An 18977-nucleotide genomic window follows, 5' to 3' on the forward strand; every position below is an offset into this window, starting at 1 on the left:
CCAGAGGAGCTTTTCCAGATCAGCAGGGACACACGCACCCGGGGACACAAATGGAAATTGGGCTTCAAGGCATTCAAGACAGAAAACAGGAGACACTTCTTCCCACAGAGAGGCGTCACAATCTGAACAAACTCCCCAGCGATGTGGCTGAAGAGACAATTTGGGAACATTCAAAAACAGACTGGATAGGATCCTTGATCACTTGGACACCAAACGAGCATGATGGGGCAAATGGCCTCCTCTCGATTGGACACTTTCTTATGTTCTTGTGTAACACTCGTTTGTGTGTTTGTTGTCATCCACCCATCGGTGTAAAGAAAGCTTTGCTCACAGTAAATATTTTAACACTCAAAATATTTATTTCTCATATTTGTCCAAGGGATTCAATACATTAAATATATTTTACAATCAGAAAAAAAGGATGCTGGAAGCAGTCAGATCATTATTGCAGTTCTAGCAACACCACACAGACAGAAGACAACGGCAGACTTGTGAGTTTATACCGACATGTGACCCGTCTCTGTGGATCGGAGGGGCTGAACTCAGACATTGATGGTTTTGATCGGGCTTTCACAAAACTGACAAAATATGAACAGGTAAACATGCAAACAAATCTGTGAAAAGATAGAAAGGAATGAATCTCTACCCATGGTCCTGAGTGTGATGAATATGTTCACAGTATCCTATAGTTATAGACCAATTAAATTGTATTAATATCGTGATAGAATCCTACTGACATGCTTCTAACAGAAATGATTATTGATTATTCTTTAACAATTGGAGAACGATAAACAGTAGTTGCTTTATTGTCAAAATAAAGTGTTGCACAGGAATCTCTTTAGAGGTTTTATTTCTATAAGTATTAATTTCATATATATATAAAAAAAAGAGCCCTCCCCCACCCCCCAAAAAAAAGACTAAAATAAGACCATGCAACTGAAGAGGAATGTGAAATCTTTCACTCTAATCCAGAGAGTTCCCAACAATACATCAACAACAAAAACAACCCCCAGAATCTGTAAAACGCGTTTGCAAATCATCAACAGGGAAAGACGCCCTTTGAACCCTGTCCAGTGGGCGGCTTTTGAAATAGTTCCCAGTGTGTTCTCACAGAAAAGATTACAACCGTTATATTCGAACTGGGATGAGACAGACAGTTCTGCTCTACAGATACTCAAAGTCTATGTGGGAAGAGTTTTGAACATTTAAATCGTTTTTATTTTGCACCAGTTCACAAATTCACAAATGGCAAAACGAAAAAGGATTGAAACCAGTTCAAATAAATAGTGACTGGAGTCAGGGAACCAACACATCCCTGCATCCAAAACAGAAGACCCCCCCGCGCTCTGCTGCAACAAATATAATCCAAAACAGGTATATATAGGTGTCCGTCAATAATCTTCCATTTGTTAATTTAAAACGATGAACTATATATATTCCATGAGCTTCTGTACGTCTTGTCTGGTTCTGAAACACATCTGGCTCTTGGACAACCATACGTTGGCCCAGACTGTACCAGAACTTGGACCCTGTGACTCGATCGTGACTTTCCACAGAGAAGAACTGAAAGCCACCATCAAAATTAACAAACTACAATTCCCTACTAGTGGGTAGTTCTTCTAATTAAACGCGTCCAGCAAGGCACATCCTCTCCAAAAGCCTTCTACAGAAACACTCTGGTGCCGAAGCGTGGCGATCGATAAACAGGGTTTGCTTCGGTTGGATCTGAAGCACCTTTTGCGTCAGGCCGGTTTCGAACGCCACCCACACAACCCTCAGGGAATCCCCGTTCCCTTCTCAACGGGGACCGTGACCGAATCAAACCCGGCCACGGGGTTATGTGCATTTCAATAGATATTCAGTCAGTTGGACTGGTCTTCCCAAGGCTCTGGTTCGTTCACATACTCTGGTCTCTAGACTCTGACCTTCCTACACCGTCACAGCCAGACACACAACACAACTACACCAGGGTACGAACGACCCTGTAGACAGATTACCGACTGCGATACTGAACAGGGAGAGGGGCTTCTCCTCGATAATCGTTTGTACACGGGTGGGGGGGGGGGGGGAAAGAAGAAAAACTAGAAAACGAACCTCCGGCGTCCTGTAATCAGAACGTGCGAACATAGGAACGGGTTCAAACCGGAGGGGGTCACTCGTCACACCTCGCCCGCTTGGTTGCCCGTCCCTTTCTGATCTGAAGGGTCTCACCTCGTCCATAACTATCTTCTCTACCTTCTGCTCTGTTCGGTGTCGGTCCAGACGGGCAGCGAGGCCAGGGCTGGACTTTCTCCTCCTCTGCGAAGCTGCACGAGAGGTTTACGGGAAAAAGTCTTCAAATCGTACGAACAAAAGTCAACGTTGCTATGGGAGAAGTCGCATTAGCTTACCTGATAATTTCAGACCAGCTTCACAAGGAGACGAGGGACACTTCCCTTCACTTACGATCTACAAGCACAGCAGTACTATGTTTTTGTCGTTTACATGCGTTTGATTTTTACAAAACCAGTTCCCAGCTGCGTTACATCAAGTCTTCACACGAACGCACTGATCAGTAACGGAGAGGTTCAAGAGAGGAAGAGGCCGTGTCCCCCCCCCCCAACACAGCAGCAATGCAGGACGAAAGTGTGACAAATCCAAACAGCATTCAGGAATAATTTAAACTTTATTCAAATCATTAGTTGGGTGATGAAGATAAAACTATCTATCATATACTGAAGTACGTCTTCCATAAACTCACACATTCAGCTGTAAAATATGTACACTCTTTGAAGAAGCAGGATGTGTGGGAGCCGTGGCCGTCCTCAGTCGGGGCCGGGGGACACAGGACCTGCGCGGACACATCTATAGACCGATCTAGACTCGCACTCCCGCAAGAAACGCGTCTCTGGAGAACATATATACATCACTCTCGACCAGGGAGGATCGCCTTCATCTCGGAGTGACTCGGAACCGACCCCACGTGTGTGTGTGTGTGTGTCTGTGTTAGTGTGTTTCTGTGTGTGTGAGAGAGGGTGCGAGAGGGTGTGGGTGTCTGTGTGTGTGAGAGAGGGTATGTGTAAGAGTGTGTGTGTGTGTGTCTGTGTGAGAGGGTTTGTGTCTGTGTGTGTGTGAGTGTGAGAGAGGGTGCATGTTTGCGTGGAGTCACACCGGGAGTCGAATCACTTCTTGGGAGAAGGACAAAAACGGCAGACTGTACAAGCGAAGAGGACGAGCAGGCGGACTGGTGAACCTAAGGGCCGGGCAGACCCTCGGGCGTCCCGCCAGCTCTCACAGCGTCGCCGTGAGCAAAGTCCGTCCTCGGGGAAACGTCGGCTTTTCCTTTCGGCCGGTGAAGATGGGCGAGGCAGTGTCGGGGGGGCGGGGCGGAGCTGAGAAGTACTCCCGCGGTAAGGCTAGTCATTTCGTCGTTTTTCATTTTCTTCTTCGGTTCAATGTTTCTTTTCTTTAAAAAAACTATATTATATAAATATGTATAAATATATATACACTCGTTAGGATGTATATATATGCGCGCGTGTCGCTCGGAGCGCCAGTCATCCCCCCCGGAACAGGTCGTTTAGTCTGTCCAGCTCTTTGCAGTTGTCCATGGTCATGAGGTCGGCCTTCCGGCGCAGTCGCTCGTCTCTGTAGACCTTGGCAGCGTAGAGCAGGTCCGTCTCTGAGGGGCAAAGGGCACAAGACATGGGCTCAGGACAGGTAGCGTCCGGGAGGGTTGTGCAGGCAGGGAACAAACAACAACGACGACAACAACTCCAATCAAATCAACGATCGTTGCTTCTGCAGCACAAGCAGGCCGTCCCACCGAGGCCCGAGTAGCCACTGACACGTCTCCCACCCACGGCCAGAGCAGAAAATAAAATCTGTAAACCAACTCACTCGTCTGCCTCTCCTTCCAGCAGTTGTTCCTGACGTTGGAGACGTAGTCCTCTTCCACGCCCTTCTCGATCTTCTGCAGCGCCGAGCCCCGGTACTCCGACTTGAAGTCCCTGGACACGTAGTAGTCGATGTGCAGGTTCTCGGTGTGCCGTTTGATAGTCTGGCCCGTGGCTCTGTCGAGGGATAGAAACACGCAAGGATCGACGGGGTGCATAGGTCACCGCAGTCGAAACACCCCTCACAACGTCGCCTCTACTGCCTCATCAACACATTAGTCTGTGGTCTAGTCTTTCCTGGCAAGCTTGCTTATACTTTACAGCTCAGAATCGAAAACTCATTGACGTGTTAATGAAACTCGGGCCAACAGGTGATGCCCTCTCTGCACCAGGACGTCTGAACGGGCAGTACTCACGGCCTGGGGTAGAGGCTGTATGGAGGAGTGGACACCATCAGCTGGCTCAGGATGGACACCAAGATCAGAACCACGATGGGCATCAGCTGAATGAACATGGAAAACCCCCCCTGGAAGACAATGGAGGAGAGAGAGAGAGATTTAGTGCCAGCCTTCTCGGTCCCAGCAAACACGTTAGCAAAGGCATGCCCACATCACATCCAGGTTACACTACAGAACTAAATCACACACTGGTCTCTGGAAGGAGAAGGTCTTTACCATACTCACATCGCCCCTCTCCTCCTCCCTCTCTCTCCGTGTCTGGTTCTGGTACTGAGGGCTGTACCGCGCCCGGCCGTTAGGGAAGGTGTGCGCGCTGCCTGTCGACACAGAGACCCGGGGTCAGACGGTGGCGCAGGACAGGAGCCTGCTTCAGCCTCGACTCCGGTAGAGCACATTTATAATACAGACACTCTTAGCGCTCAGCCTTTTGGGGATGCGGCCGTCATTCCCTCTATGCCAGGTCAACCACAGGCCTGTCAGCGGTCCTGATGGGATTACTGCAAAGCCCCCTCTACAAGGGTATTCTCTACACTAGCATTGCATTATCATACAAAGAAACGTGGTGGGCAGATCGCACACGCTCACAGAGGCGTCAGAGCAGCCCGCACCACACCGCCTGTGCACGGCACTCGGACACGGGTGCTTCTCCCAGAGCAGACATCTCCACAGAGCCGAGGCAGGCGAGGCGAGTGACCGCAGAAGGGAAAGCTCCCATTAATAAGGCCGCGACCCGATTATCCCCATTAGAAGCTTTGACACAACGCAGAACTGGGTCATCGTTACACTGGGGTCATCCTTATCCAGCCACCCCGGGCCAGTGCAGCACCGACACGTTCGTGGTCAGATTAAAAACATACGCCGATTCCACAGCTAATCAGCCTAAAGCTCCACGTATACACAGGGATCATGGGAGACAACACTATTGTCTTCAACTGAACGGGGGACGTTTCTTTGGTGAATCATTTATCTGCATTTCAGATTGTCATGCGTGTTAAAAACTCCACAAAATAAGTGCCACCCTTATGATGTTCATTAACCCAAAATCCTGAGTGAAATTTCCCCCAACAAAGCCTTAAGCCTCAGTCTTAACGAGCAGCTTTCATCGTTTAATCGGTGCAGGGACTCAAGAGGGGAGCTGCTGACGAACTGCTTGTAAAGGGGGCTCAACGAGGGGCAGCGGGGGTTCTCACTGGAAGGGAAGCCTCCCCCGAAGAACATGTTGAAGAGGTCCTCTGGAGTGATGTCTGCCTCGAAGCCCCGGTGGAAGTCGAAGCCGGAGCGGCCCTGCTGGGCGGCGGCCGCTGGGTCCTCCCCGCCTGTCAGGTCGTACTGCCTCCTCTTCTCCGGGTTGCTGAGCACGGCGTACGCGTTGCCGATCTCTGCAAAGACATGGCACGCATGTTTGACAATCCCAAACAAACCATCTTCTTTATAAACTGCTCTCCACAGCACAGTGAATAGAATTAAGGTACAGCAGAAGCGTGGCAGGGTCTAACGGTGCGATTTACACCCGTGTCTTACGGAGGCACTGAGACTAATGGCCACTAAGAGCTTCCAGTTAAAAGCCATGTTGGTTTCTGACAGTGCAGTAATGATCTCTGTGAACGAGTGGGTCGACAACAGCTAATGTTAGGGTAATAATTTTAAAAAGCGGATTCTAAATTCGAGCTACAAACAGAGTGAAGTATAAGCAATTACATCATAAATATGTGTGTGCCAGAGAGGGGAGAAGAGAGACGGAGAGAGAAGGGACGAGAGAGAGGGGAGGAGAGCTCCGTTACTTTTAAAGGCGTCCGTGGCCCCAGGAGCCTGGTTCTTATCGGGGTGGAACTTCAGAGCCAGCTTCCTGTAGGCCTTCTTCAGCTCCTCCTCGTTGGCCTCCTTCGTGACGCCCAGCACCTCGTAGTAATCCTTGCATTTCTTTATCCTGGACCACAGCACCACAGACAGAGAAATCAGAGCCACAGTCTAAATACACTAATTAAATTAAAATCACCTGCACATGTGTAAAGTCCAGGAGAGAGAAGTGAATAATTGGGTTTTAAACTGCAACACTTGGCTGGTATTTCTTGAGGGTTTTCTGGGGAGGAGAGAAAGAGGAGACAAACAGCCCAGCGCTCGGCTCCCTTCTGACAGCAAATTATGCAACTCAGCCTGCACCTTGCGTCTGAAACCTCTCTCTCCCGATCGTGTTAATTTGCTCCTGGGGGTGTTTGTGTCCTCCGTGCTGCGATAAAAACTCCAATAAAGTCTGCAACAAATTAATCTTCTCTCCTTTTCATTTGGAGTTTAATTTGGACAAGAGCGAACACAGAGCAGATGTTACAAATGCAATATCTGTGTTGCAGGAAACCATTTTGTCCAGGCTGTAACATTGCAAAACTGTGGTATTTGTTCTGCCAGTTCCAGGTAATAGGAGATTATTGAATATTAAAATATACAGCTCCTGTGGACACAGAGTTCCAGACTACTATATTAGATACTTTGAACAGACGTATGGAGTGGCATTTAGGAAGTGAACTGGTTAAAAATAAATAGCTGGTCTTACTTTGCAGATGGTTAAATCACCAGATCATGGTTAGGTTTTGCTTCAGGTCACTAAATTAAAAGTGTTAAGTGTCCCTGTGTTTATTTAATTATTATGAAAAGGATCACTTTAGAAAACATGTTACAGTCATTTTTAAACTTAATTAACCACATTGTTGATAGATACTTACAAACAGTGCTGAGTACATATTAAACACAGCATGTATGACAGATTTGTAACTTTTGAATTTAACCTGAGATGTAGGGTAGTTTAAATTCTGACAACGATTCAAGTTTAAAATGTCAACACAGGGACTGCTGGTACTGCACGAGTTCCAAGTTTCTTTCTGACAGAAAAACTGTTCTGAACATGTTGATAAAGGTCGAACAGGAGATGGATTAATTTAGGCAGAGAACAGAAGACAGCGTCCCCAGATCACAGCTGACTGTGCTGCTCTTACAAATGGTGTAAGGAAGCAATGCATTCTGGGGATATTTTCAACTGTACAATATCTTGTATCACACAACGACGCATGCAGCTACAAGGGGTGAGGATGGGGAGGGGGAAAAAAAAAAACAACAACTGCCCCTTGACTGTGGCCAGCGTATGTCCCAGGGGCTGGGGAATAAAAGTACAGTATTAATACAGGTGAGGCCCAGGGAGAACGCAGAGAAGCTCAACACAGCCAAGTCCCCCGGGAGAGGAGCGCATGATGAAACAGGGACACGGAGAGCGCCATCACAACCACAGTCAAAGCCAATTGTCCTTTTAAAGAGCACAATCCATTGAAAATCCCTGCTTCTGTCGGTAAGGGGGCATGCCGATTTTAATTGAGCAGGGGGCACCATCTCAACTGAGACAGAGGATCAGCTCTGGGCAGCATTCCTCCATGGCCCAGAGGGAACGCGCTCAGTTCATAGTTTAGCCCAGAACGATAATGTGAGCGGTGCTTTTAAGGTTTCCTGAAAGGCAGGATTAACTGTTATAGAAAGAGATGGAGTGTGGAGAGAAAGGGCATTTCCTTCAAATGCTCAAGGTGTTAATTGGCATCAGTATCTTGGCCCAACTACTGTTAATAAAAGTCATGCAGGCTTGCCTATGGAAACTGTGAAGGAACTGACCTCTGCACGCCCTCCACCTGGTCTTTAGTGAAGCTTTTGGCCGTATCTCCGGGACCTGCAGTCATCCCCTGGCCGTCCCTCTCGGGCCGGGGCACGCTCCCATCGCTTCCGTCCGCCGGCTTCCTGCGGTACGCCCCGTTCCCCGCCGAGCTCCCGTTCTGGGTCAATCCGTCCAGCAGCACTGCAAGAGAGGGCAGAGGATGCTGGGAACTGAGCTGGAGGGGGGTGGGGGGATGTCCTGGACTTAAATCCCCTGAGTCACGAGCCTTGAAAAATGTGGTTTGACTCGCTTCACAGGAACCCTCACCCCTATGTAAGGAAAACCCACAACATTCACCGTCATTGCTGTCCAGACTCCCAACACTGAAGAGTCTTAATTTATTTCTCACTTCCGTTTCTTTCAGTGTTGTCGTCAATTAGTTTATCAAACACTAGGATTCTCGGTAAGTAGGTGCACCAGAAATATTAAACTGAAACGAGACGAAGCATGTGGATGCGTGTTGTCTTTGTGACGCTCCATTTGAGAAAGATTTTAATCTGACAGAGAAAGCAGGGGAAACACACTGGTGCCAGCCTTCATGGTACCTATTCATTTCACACACTTGTTTATTTTAATCAGTCAGCACGACTCGACATCGATTTCATCTTCAAATGAATATTTTATGGGTTTCTGCCATTTTCATCCGCAGACATTTCACACCTGTCAAATGAAGCTCTGCGCTAAATTCCTCATCCAAAAAAGTGAAGACAAGGACTTAAGTTGGAAATATATATATACACCTAACCATTCTAACCTAGACTTAGATGAGTTTACTACTGCCTAAGGTGCACAGGTCCTCGGCACCGATGACAAACCAAGGAACAAAAAGAAAATGCAGCCTTCGGAGATGAAACCAATCCGTGCTGGCGTTGAGATTTTGGTACGCCGGCACCGAGACAGAAACGGCAGTATTGCTCCTTCCATACATTCCACACCTACTTCTACTAAATCCCCGTCTCGGGATCTTACAACAGCACCCCAGGCAAACTGGGAGGATCAGTTTCTGTGCATTTCCTGGGGCAGTCAGTAACACACGCCTGCTCTCATTCATGAATCTGATGTGAAAGCCCCTGATTTCCACTGCGGTGTCCCAGCAGTATCAGCATCTCTAAAAAAGATACTACAACATGCTCTCAATGCTCGTGACACACAGATTGCTTTTTATATTAGAAAAATAAAACCATAGAGCTAAGCTTTAGTCTGAATGCAAATCAGAGAGATCCCCTTAGGTGCCGATCGGGGTCTGTAAAAGTGTTTTTACAGTATTAAATTAGTTATTGCTTTGTGAAGGTGTTGCGTTCCTGCTTGACCTGCTTTCAGGTTTATGCTTTACGTCTATTTTCACATACGCCATGTTTACTTCAATTAGTTATTTATTTTAATTATTATGTTGCACTCAATTTACATATCATATGAGGAAATTCTGTAAACACATAAACCAATACATTTTGTACCTACATTGAGGGAAAAAGTGTTTGATCCCCTGCTGATTTTGTATGTTTGCCCACTGAAAAAGAAATGATCAGTCTATAATTTTAATGGTAGGTGTATTTGAACAGTGAGAGACAGAATAACAACAAAACAATCCAGAAAAACACATTTCAAAAAATTATGAATTGATTTGCATGTTAATGAGGGAAATAAGTATTTGACCCCTTTGACTTAGTACTTGGTGTCAAAACCCTTGTTGGCAATCACAGAGGTCAGACGTTTCTTGTAGTTGGCCACCAGGTTTGCACACATCTCAGGAGGGATTTTGTCCCACTCCTCTTTGCAGATCCTCTCCAAGTCATTAAGGTTTCGAGGCTGACGTTTGGCATCTCGAACCTTCAGCTCCCTCCACAGATTTTCTATGGGATTAAGGTCTGGAGACTGGCTAGGCCACTCCAGGACCTTAATGTGCTTCTTCTTGAGCCACTCCTTTGTTGCCTTGGCTGTGTGTTTTGGGTCATTGTCATGCTGGAATACCCATCCATGACCCATTTTCAATGCCCTGGCTGAGGGATGGAGGTTTTCACCCAAGATTTGACGGTACATGGCCCCGTCCATCATCCCTTTGATGCGGTGCAGTTGTCCTGTCCCCTTAGCAGAAAAACACCCCCAAAGCATAATGTTTCCACCTCCATGTTTGACGGTGGGGATGGTGTTCTTGGGGTCATTCCTCCTCCTCCAAACACGGCGAGTTGAGTTGATGCCAAAGAGCTCGATTTTGGTCTCATCTGACCACAACACTTTCACCCAGTTCTCCTCTGAATCATTCAGATGTTCATTGGCAAACTTCAGACGGGCCTGTACATGTGCTTTCTTGAGCAGGGGGACCTTGCGGGCGCTGCAGGATTTCAGTCCTTCACGGCATAGTGTTACCAACTGTTTTCTTAGTGACTATGGGCCTAGCTGCCTTGAGATCATTAACAAGATCCTCCCGTTTAGTTCTGGGCTGATTCCTCACCGTTCTCATGATCATTGAAACTCCACGAGGTGAGATCTTGCATGGAGCCCCAGACCGAGGGAGACTGACAGTTATTTTGTGTTTCTTCCATTTGCGAATAAATCGCACCAACTGTTGTCACCTTCTCACCAAGCTGCTTGGCGATGGTCTTGTAGCCCATTCCAGCCTTGTGTAGGTCTACAATCTTGTCCCTGACATCCTTGGACAGCCTTGGACTCCCTTTAAGAGAGTGCTCCTAATCTCAGCTCGTTACCTGTATAAAAGACACCTGGGAGCCAGAAATCTTGCTGGGTGGCTCGGTCACCTCAGGCTGGAACGGCAATTTAAATCCTATAATTTCTATTCTTAATTGTGTAATGCAAATGGTAATTTATGTTTCACGCTGACAGCCCTGGTCCTGGGGATTTTGTTGTACCACTTCAATCTGGAGTACTGTACTTAACCCAACACCAGATAACAGTCACATCCTGTTACTTCACCCTCTCCCTCTCGTCCAAAAACACCCCAGAGTGACTCCATACAACTGCTGGACAGGCCTGTGTTTTTAGATTTCCAAGCTTAAATCCACATCTGATTTTCTCCCCAGGCTTTTCTACCCCAAGAAGCATTCAATATAAACACTGCCGCAGTAGACAGAGAGCAATATACAGCGCTGCCAGCCTTACCATCCCTGCTGTCACATGTACAGAGCAGACACTGCGCACTACAGCAGATAATCTGACCCTTTTAAAATTCTTTCATCCCACCACATCCCCGGGTATGCTGCAAAGATATCAGGATTAATAACAAACAATTCCACTGTAAAGCATCTGTGGAGACGAGGCAAACACGAGCCCCAAAGGAAAAACAAAAGGTTGATCGATAAAATGTGGGATCATTTCAATGATCTTCATTAGGGAACAAGATGGATTTCTTTGCTATGGTCTTACGAATCATTTCACAATTAATGTGCTGCAGCAGCCACACAATTACTCAGAGTACAGTGCCGGAGAGGACAATAAGGACAGCACTGAATATGTGGGACTAATCTATCGAACAGCCGTTTCTTCGCCTTTTCTCCCTTGGCGTTCAATGTTTGTAGTCACCTCGGGGTAATGATGGCTCAAAAAAGGAGGCAAAACAGATAATTAGACATCTCAGCAGAAAATCACTTGCTGGCACCGGTCAGAAAGAAAAGTAGAAGGAGAAATTGTCGGAAATTTGAGTGAAAGTGAAACCTTTTGAAGCCATGCACGGTAGGAGGTGACCTGCACAACACACAATAAGGCAACATTATCATCGTTATAATCATCCCTGTTATTGTTTGTGAACAATCCTGTATGCTTCTAAAGAAACTGAAAGCACAGGAGGGTTATTCCAATGCCTCTTAGCGATGCGGTTAGTGGAAACCGAGGAGTTGACCACATGTTCTTCTGAGGGCCCAGGGCACATATAAAGAGGGCATCCCTGGCCTGGCTTTATTTACTACGAAAGCAAAGGCTGGCAAGCGTTCAGACCGGGCCGTACACTGTCTGGTCTAAGCTCCTTCTGAAACGCAGCTCTTGCCATAATGAAGACGCTACACAAAGGCTGCAGTCATAGCCGTGGACACAGAGGGCTTTATTTTCATGCGACACTCATGCTGTGAAAGAGTTAAATTACAAAGTCTGACACTTGCAGTTTCCTAGAAGCTAGCGGCCGCCTCCTAGGGATCTTACAGAAAGCGCGTCTAAAGGTCTGTTCTTTGACCGGTTGGCCCGTCTCTCCTCGTTCAATGCCTTTTCACTGGGACACCACAATGTAACAGTAGCACTGCATTTTAGAGCGTGGTAATAAAACCCCATTAGATTCACGGAAAGGCGTAGAAAAAACCCTGACACAAAGCTGTTACTTCCTGTTTTTTTTCCTTTCACAAAAAAAGCTCTCGGCAAAAGGTTGAAAACCAAAATGAAATGCAACCGTGACATTAGTAGAATGGGAACTCACAGATAATTTAATTTATCAAAATTAGATTTCAAGAAACAGTAGGAGCAGGAAAATACAATATATAACCAGTCAAAATAAGAGTAGAATTAAATAGAGGCAAAGCACAGCGCATGAGTCTGTTGGGGGTTAGCAGTTGTGTCAAACAATATAGCCTAGGGGAAGAAAGAAAAACTAATTCTACGTTAACACAGAACAGAATTCAGACGTTCTCTGTGGTTATGGCCTTGTACATAACAGTAACGGCTAATACCTGTTAATAGGCAGACTTTTATGGTGCAGCATCCATAGGGACATATTTAATACTGTACTCTACACTGACGAGCTTCAGTCAATAACTAAACTGTGTCAGACTTTATGAGATCTGGTATCAAACATTAACCATCAGCTGCCAGCGTGGGCTGTACGGTGAAGTGATTTCAGCAACAGATTTGGCAAAGGAAAGTACAATAAAAATAAAAACATATAAATGCCAACTAAATAACCAATGAACAACTGTAAGCAGCATTATGCATTAAATCTATAAATTATTCAAGTGGTGCAGCTTTTGGTTAGGAAGGTAGTTAGAATTGCAAAGGAACACAGTTATGCAGAATAAGATGCATTTATTTTCCCCCTGGGTTCTTATGTATTTCACTACTCAATTTACAGACTAGTGAAGCACAATAATCACCTAACGCAGCCCTGCTCCGTGCCTGTTATACCGAGTGTAAAACTCTCCTTAACGCCAGTGCAGATTTATTCACAGGCACTCGGCAGCAGATCAATCATTAAGTGCATGGATTACTTCCCAGCGAGTTGGAGCTCAGATACTCTTCTTCCTCTGGCTTACTCCAGTTACCTCATCTGATCCCAGAATCCCCCTGGACTGTGCCCGGTGAAATCCTCTTTACATTGAACTACCTACACCTTGAAAATTGTGTAATGGAAAAGACACAACCCCCCAATACACACACACCTTTATCTCGAGTAAATACCCGTGCATCATTGGACTGAAGTTTGTGAAATTCTAGGTACTCAAAACAAGATCTTATTGACTGTCACTTTCCCATCTTCCCCAAGGCCACTGGAGATGCAATGTTGAGACAAATCCTCCATTATTACTACTCAACGATTTCCTTCCCTGAAACGTTGTTGAGCCTGGGGTGAAGTTTATGGTTTGCCGCTCTATAAAACAGCCTCGTCACTCATTAACACAAACACCAAGGCCTGTGCAGCCTGCGCATCTTCCCTGGAGGGGCTGGGTTGATACAAAGAGGCCCGTTATAGCACAGCCCTCAGGGATCATAACCTCCCGTTATAGCGCAGGACACGCAGCTCGTTCCATCCCCTCACTTCACTCTCACTGTGTCTCTGTGACTTACTGCTTCGGTCTGGAGTCTCTCTTTCCAGATGACATAACAGAGCAATTCTACAAGGCCTTGCCCGGCCGTACAGGAAATTATAAGACCCTCTTTCACAATCTTGAGCCCTGGCTTCTGCGCCTGCCCTTCTGTCTGTATGCTTTGTACTTTAGGCTATTTGGGCGCAATTTACATTAGCAAGAAATCAGTTGTATGGGCAACAGAGAAAGATGGGCTGTACAGGGTAAGCGATGCTGCAAACCTAGCTCTTTGCATCTAAAGTGAATCTAGGCTCTTGTAGGAGGCCCAACCAAACACAGTCACATGCCAAACAGTAAAAACAAAACACTGTAAACCAGAGCCATACACTGAGCAAACATATTCTGCTGCCCAGAATACAGGCAGAACTGCATTCTGGGCCGGCAGAACGGAGAATTCTTTACAGCCCTGGCCAAAAGCATTCAATTACCCTAGCGTTGCCCACCGATAGCAGGGCCATGCAAAACTTCTGGCAACAAGAGCTGAAGAAAAGGGGGGGGAAAGAAAAGTGTTTTCCCTTGAATGAATCTAGGACATGCAGGAATAATGGTTTACAGAGAGAATGGAAAGTATCAGACTGGGCGAGCCAGTTTAGATGAGAGTGGTTCAAGGTGGAACGAACAGGGAGATAAGCGGTTTACTGTAAATCAAGGGAAGCCACCATGAACAAGCACAGCGTAAGAATCAGCGCAACAGAAAACGAAATCTCTCTGGGACTCTCACTGCTCTATACACTATACTGAAGCCCCAGCACAAACGGCAGAGACTCTAATCCATTGCAGATTTTTTTTTTGACAATTATCAGCCTACTTATGTGCTGGATATTATTAATAAAATCACATGGATAAGGATAAAAAGATAACCGTCCTGCGGATATGGCCTTTATTAGCACAATGAGTCACTGGACAGAAAGTCCACCTAACAACAACAAGCAATTAACAAATGCAACAGACATCTATCACAACAACACAAATAATACTATCCTGAACAAATGTAATAACTAAAGAATACCTTTCAAACTATTAAATACTGCCCATATCATGAAAAAATCTAACCCTAAATATATCAAACATAGGGCTTTAAATAGCTTCCTGAGAAAGTAGGAACATTAATTAATTTAAATGTAAGTTTGTATGAATTCTGATTAAAGTAAAACATGGAAGCCTACACATTATTAAAACAAAATCCTGGTTCTGTAGCACATACACACCTAATAATAGGCCATTACATTGTGGTTAATATAGTTTTGGCTCGTGTCCGAATCTCCATCCGACTATCCGAAGTGCTTCTTTGATCTTTGGATTTAATAATGGTGGTGCCCTCTGTGGACAGATATTAGAACTATATATTGCTTTGTTTATCAGGCTTTTAATTATGTAATTCATAATTGCAGTTGTCATAGAGGAATTTCTATTTGCAGTGAATTGAAGTTTGAAAATACTAAATCAACATTTCTGGCTTCTGCTTAGACAGAGAAGAGATCTGTTGTTATTTGTATCTTACGAGCCTATTTCAAGACCTCAATGTCTAATACTTCCCAATATCTATTCTATGCCGCGTTTTGCAATCAGAATACATCACTGTAATGCCTCTGTCATTTTTAGGTTCTCTATATGAAGCTCTATAAATCAATATAATTAAACTGAATGTGAGATTAACCTGCATAATTCCAGTTTCTACCCACACATAAATAATAAAATCTGAAACTGTGTAATATTAATGACTGGTACATAGACAGACAGTTACAAACATTAATTAGAGTAAAAGGCTGGATATTGTGCAGGTGTGCCACTTGGTTCATTGACTGTGTAACTCTTTAATTTGCCCGTGTGTGGCATCTCGCTTCTGGTCCGTTTCAGTTCAGACACCATTGAATTTGTATTATTTTTAGTTCAAATTATCCACAGATGTTCAATTTTCAAGTCAGCTTGGCAAACCCTAGAGGTCAATAGAGGTCTTCAAAACGTCCCCAGCCCCGTGTCAATTATAGAACTCAGCAGGGACACACGCACATTCAAGACAGAAAACAGGAGACACTTCTTCACACAGAGAGGCGTCACAATCTGAACAAACTCCCCAGCGATGTGGCTGAAGAGACAATTTGGGAACATTCAAAAACAGACTGGATAGGATCCTTGATCACTTAGTTATTAATGGACACCAAACGAGCACGATGGGGCGGATGGCCTCCTCTTGATTGGATACTGTCTTATGTTCTTGTGTAACACTCGTTTGTGTGTTTGTTGTCATCCACCCATCGGTGTAAAGAAAGCTTCATTCAACCAGAAGAGTGCAAATTATGTCCCAGGCAGCGTTCTCTCAATCTAAAGGATCTAAAGAATCTATAAGCCATTGAATTTAAAATAAAACCTTAAAACTATCGTACATATTTCCTAGTGGATAAAATAAGTTAATTAATAGGGAAAATCGAGAGCTCCAGTTGGAAGGAAATTGAGGAGACACGGTTGTCCTCCAGGAAGTGTGTTCGAGACCACCAGTCGACGCAGTTCGGTGCCGTCCAACCTGGCAGTGCATTTGCTCTGACCCGGGGAAACGCCCAGGGAGAAGAGGAGAGACTGTGTTGTTCCCCCGTGAGGAAATTCATTTATTTTGGCATTTTATATTGCTAAGCAAAATACCTTTACCCAAGAAACATCCTGACGCATCAACATCCGCCAGCGTTTGCAAAAAAAGAAAGAAAAGGACTTGAATGTACAGATATTGCTAAAATGGACCATATACCTCTTGTCCTACTGTTTTGTGTTCCACTTACTCAATTACTTAATTGAACCTAAACTGAAGTATCTGATTAGTCTTTTTAAATTGTGATATACAAGAGTTGGTTCTTTATACAATTCTATACTTAACTTAAACCCCCCAGTGTTTAAAATAATGAAAAGACTTATTTAGGACATTATTAGCTCAATTACGGGTTCAATTAAGTCATTGAGAGCTCAGAACAGAAACTAGCAGGGTAGGGTCTCCTCCAGGACCAGGGTTGGGGACCACTGCCCTAAAGAGCATCAAACATGGTGTAAGACACTGAGTATCACAATGGAAATAGTTCATTATGTTTAATCTGGATTATTCTTCACACCTATTGTTTTATAAGGCATCTAGACATTTCTGGTGGCAGCCCATGCGTTTCAGCACGGCTGTGAGGTCCAGCTCAGCTCAGCTCAGCAGGCCTGTGGATCCAGATCTATCCTGCAAGACCCACAACCCGTATGAAACCATAACAGTCATGGGCTTCACCCAGGAAATGAAGGATGCTTTGTTTCAAATGGCTGAACCTGGAGGAATAGACACCGGACAGCGGGTGGAATTAATCAGTAGCCTACGCTGCACACACACACACACACACACATATACATACATACACACACACATATACATACATACACACACACACACACATACATACACATACACATACACATACACATACATACACATACATACACATACACACACACACACACACACACATACACACACAAACACACACACATACATACACATACACACACACACACACATATATACACACACACACACACATACACACATACATACACATACAAACACATACATACACACACACACATACACACACACACACATATACATACATACACATACACACACACACACACACACACACACATACACACACACACTCCAGGCCTGCGCATCTCCACGGCGCCGGGTTGTGCAGACACAGGATCACGGTCAGACGCATCTGCGTCGCTTGACACAACCAGGACGAACAGACGCGGATCAGCGGCCGTCAAACCCCGGCCTGGGGAGGCAGGAACAGACACCTCCCTTGACATGCCCCCACCCCACCGCAGCCCACCCCGGCACCTGCACTCGCCCGGCCTGCACCGCGGGCATATGACACCATGACCCAGGGCAGCGCACCGGGGGGACGAGGCTCATCTCCTTCCCGTCGAGCCCATCCTGCGGCCAAACGCGACCGCTGCCATTACCGTGACTCGACCCCCGTGGCCTCCCCCCGACACACCGCACTGCAGCCCGGCTTTATTAAAGAAAGAGCCCGTCGAGCCCGTCTCGGCGGCGGCGGACAGGACGCGGCTCCCCGGTGTAACGGCTTTACCTCGGGCTTTGTCGGTGGGGTAGAGTCTCTGCGCTTTCCTCAGGAACTTCATGGCGGCCTCCTTGTCCCCGGCGTCCAGGGCTTTCCTCGCTATTAGGAGGCATTTCTCCGCTTCGTCTTTATTCCCTTCCATCTTCCTCCTTCCTCTTCCTCCCCCCCGTCTGGCTCAGCTGATGAGAGGCTGCACACACACACACCCGGGCGCCGTGTGACGCAGCCGCACTTTCGACTCGCACTGCTGTCAACAGTGGGGGGGGGGGGGCAGAAACATTTCGGATATTTACATTAAAATCTGATTATTTTTCTTCGGCTGTTTCTACCGCTGACGACAGTACAATTTATTTGTGTGTTTGGAAATAAAACTGTTGCATGTACGGTTTGGATTTTGACGAATCTGTGCAGCCAATGTAAGGGTAGCTGGAGTTGACGCAACACGTTGGCTGGCTGGCTGGCTGCTGGGGTTTGGTCGCTTTATCCCAAATATTATTTTCCCCAAATACTTCGCTGTGTTGCAGCGGTCAGAGGGGTGTATACGTCATCTGAATTGATGTGCATGGCAAATTTGTTGTCCTCGTTTAACTTTGTGGCTGCACCTGGGGAAATCATACAATATGTATAAAGCATTAACACAATATCTCATATTCAGGGAGAAGGTGGCTATATTTTCGATCTGCCTTTATATTCATCTTAGGGAAAAAATATGTATTTATTTTTGTTGCAACTAAAAAGGGGAGAGCTTTTGCGCATTTGCAAGCAGGCGCTGCAGTCCTGGCGCAAGGTTGCAGCAGTGGTGCGTGTGCGCATCTGCACCGAGGCCGGCTCTGCTGCGTGGAAATGGCACTGCAGCACCGAAGTAGTGCAGGGCTGCTAATCTGTTTTTAAATAGGGTTTTGCAATTATTAAAAAATAAAAATTGAGTTTTTCTGCAGAAAGACAGGCTGATTAACCCACACATAAACTCCAGTCATGCTCAATTAATGTGTTGACAATATGCACATATTATATAATGTGGCATAATTAAAGGCGAGGTATCGCAGTCGCTA

At 45.8% G+C, this 18977-nt stretch overlaps 1 protein-coding gene across 2 annotated transcripts; it reads right to left on the reverse strand.

Annotated features, from left to right (window-relative positions):
* Positions 1–337: 337 nt before the first annotated feature.
* On the reverse strand, positions 338–18145 carry dnajb14 (DnaJ heat shock protein family (Hsp40) member B14). 2 transcript variants are annotated; one of them, XM_066720697.1, is made up of 8 exons: positions 17935–18145; positions 7982–8162; positions 6115–6260; positions 5524–5712; positions 4559–4650; positions 4292–4401; positions 3880–4052; positions 338–3661 (listed from the first exon to the last, which is right to left on the reverse strand). In XM_066720697.1, exons 1-8 carry the CDS (start codon positions 18065–18067, stop codon positions 3537–3539), a joined length of 1149 nt encoding a protein of 382 aa, XP_066576794.1. In that variant the 5' UTR covers positions 18068–18145; the 3' UTR covers positions 338–3536. The 2 variants fall into 2 exon arrangements, with proteins under 2 accessions (XP_066576794.1, XP_066576793.1); XM_066720696.1 differs by having other exon boundaries at positions 4550–4650.
* Between the last annotated feature and the right edge of the window lie 832 nt (positions 18146–18977).

This window comes from Amia ocellicauda, chromosome 13, assembly GCF_036373705.1.
Source record: "Amia ocellicauda isolate fAmiCal2 chromosome 13, fAmiCal2.hap1, whole genome shotgun sequence".
NCBI lineage: Eukaryota > Metazoa > Chordata > Actinopteri > Amiiformes > Amiidae > Amia > Amia ocellicauda.

Excerpts from the sequence above, each read along its gene's own strand:
- dnajb14 (XM_066720696.1), bottom strand. The coding sequence starts at position 18,067 with ATGGAAGGGAATAAAGACGAAGCGGAGAAATGCCTCCTAATAGCGAGG. Across the intron at positions 5,713-6,114 it reads GGCCACGGACGCCTTTAAAA|AGATCGGCAACGCGTACGCC; the intron begins GTAACGGAGCTC and ends ATGTCTTTGCAG. Across the intron at positions 4,402-4,549 it reads AGAGGGGCGATGTGAGTATG|GGGGGGTTTTCCATGTTCAT; the intron begins GTAAAGACCTTC and ends ATTGTCTTCCAG.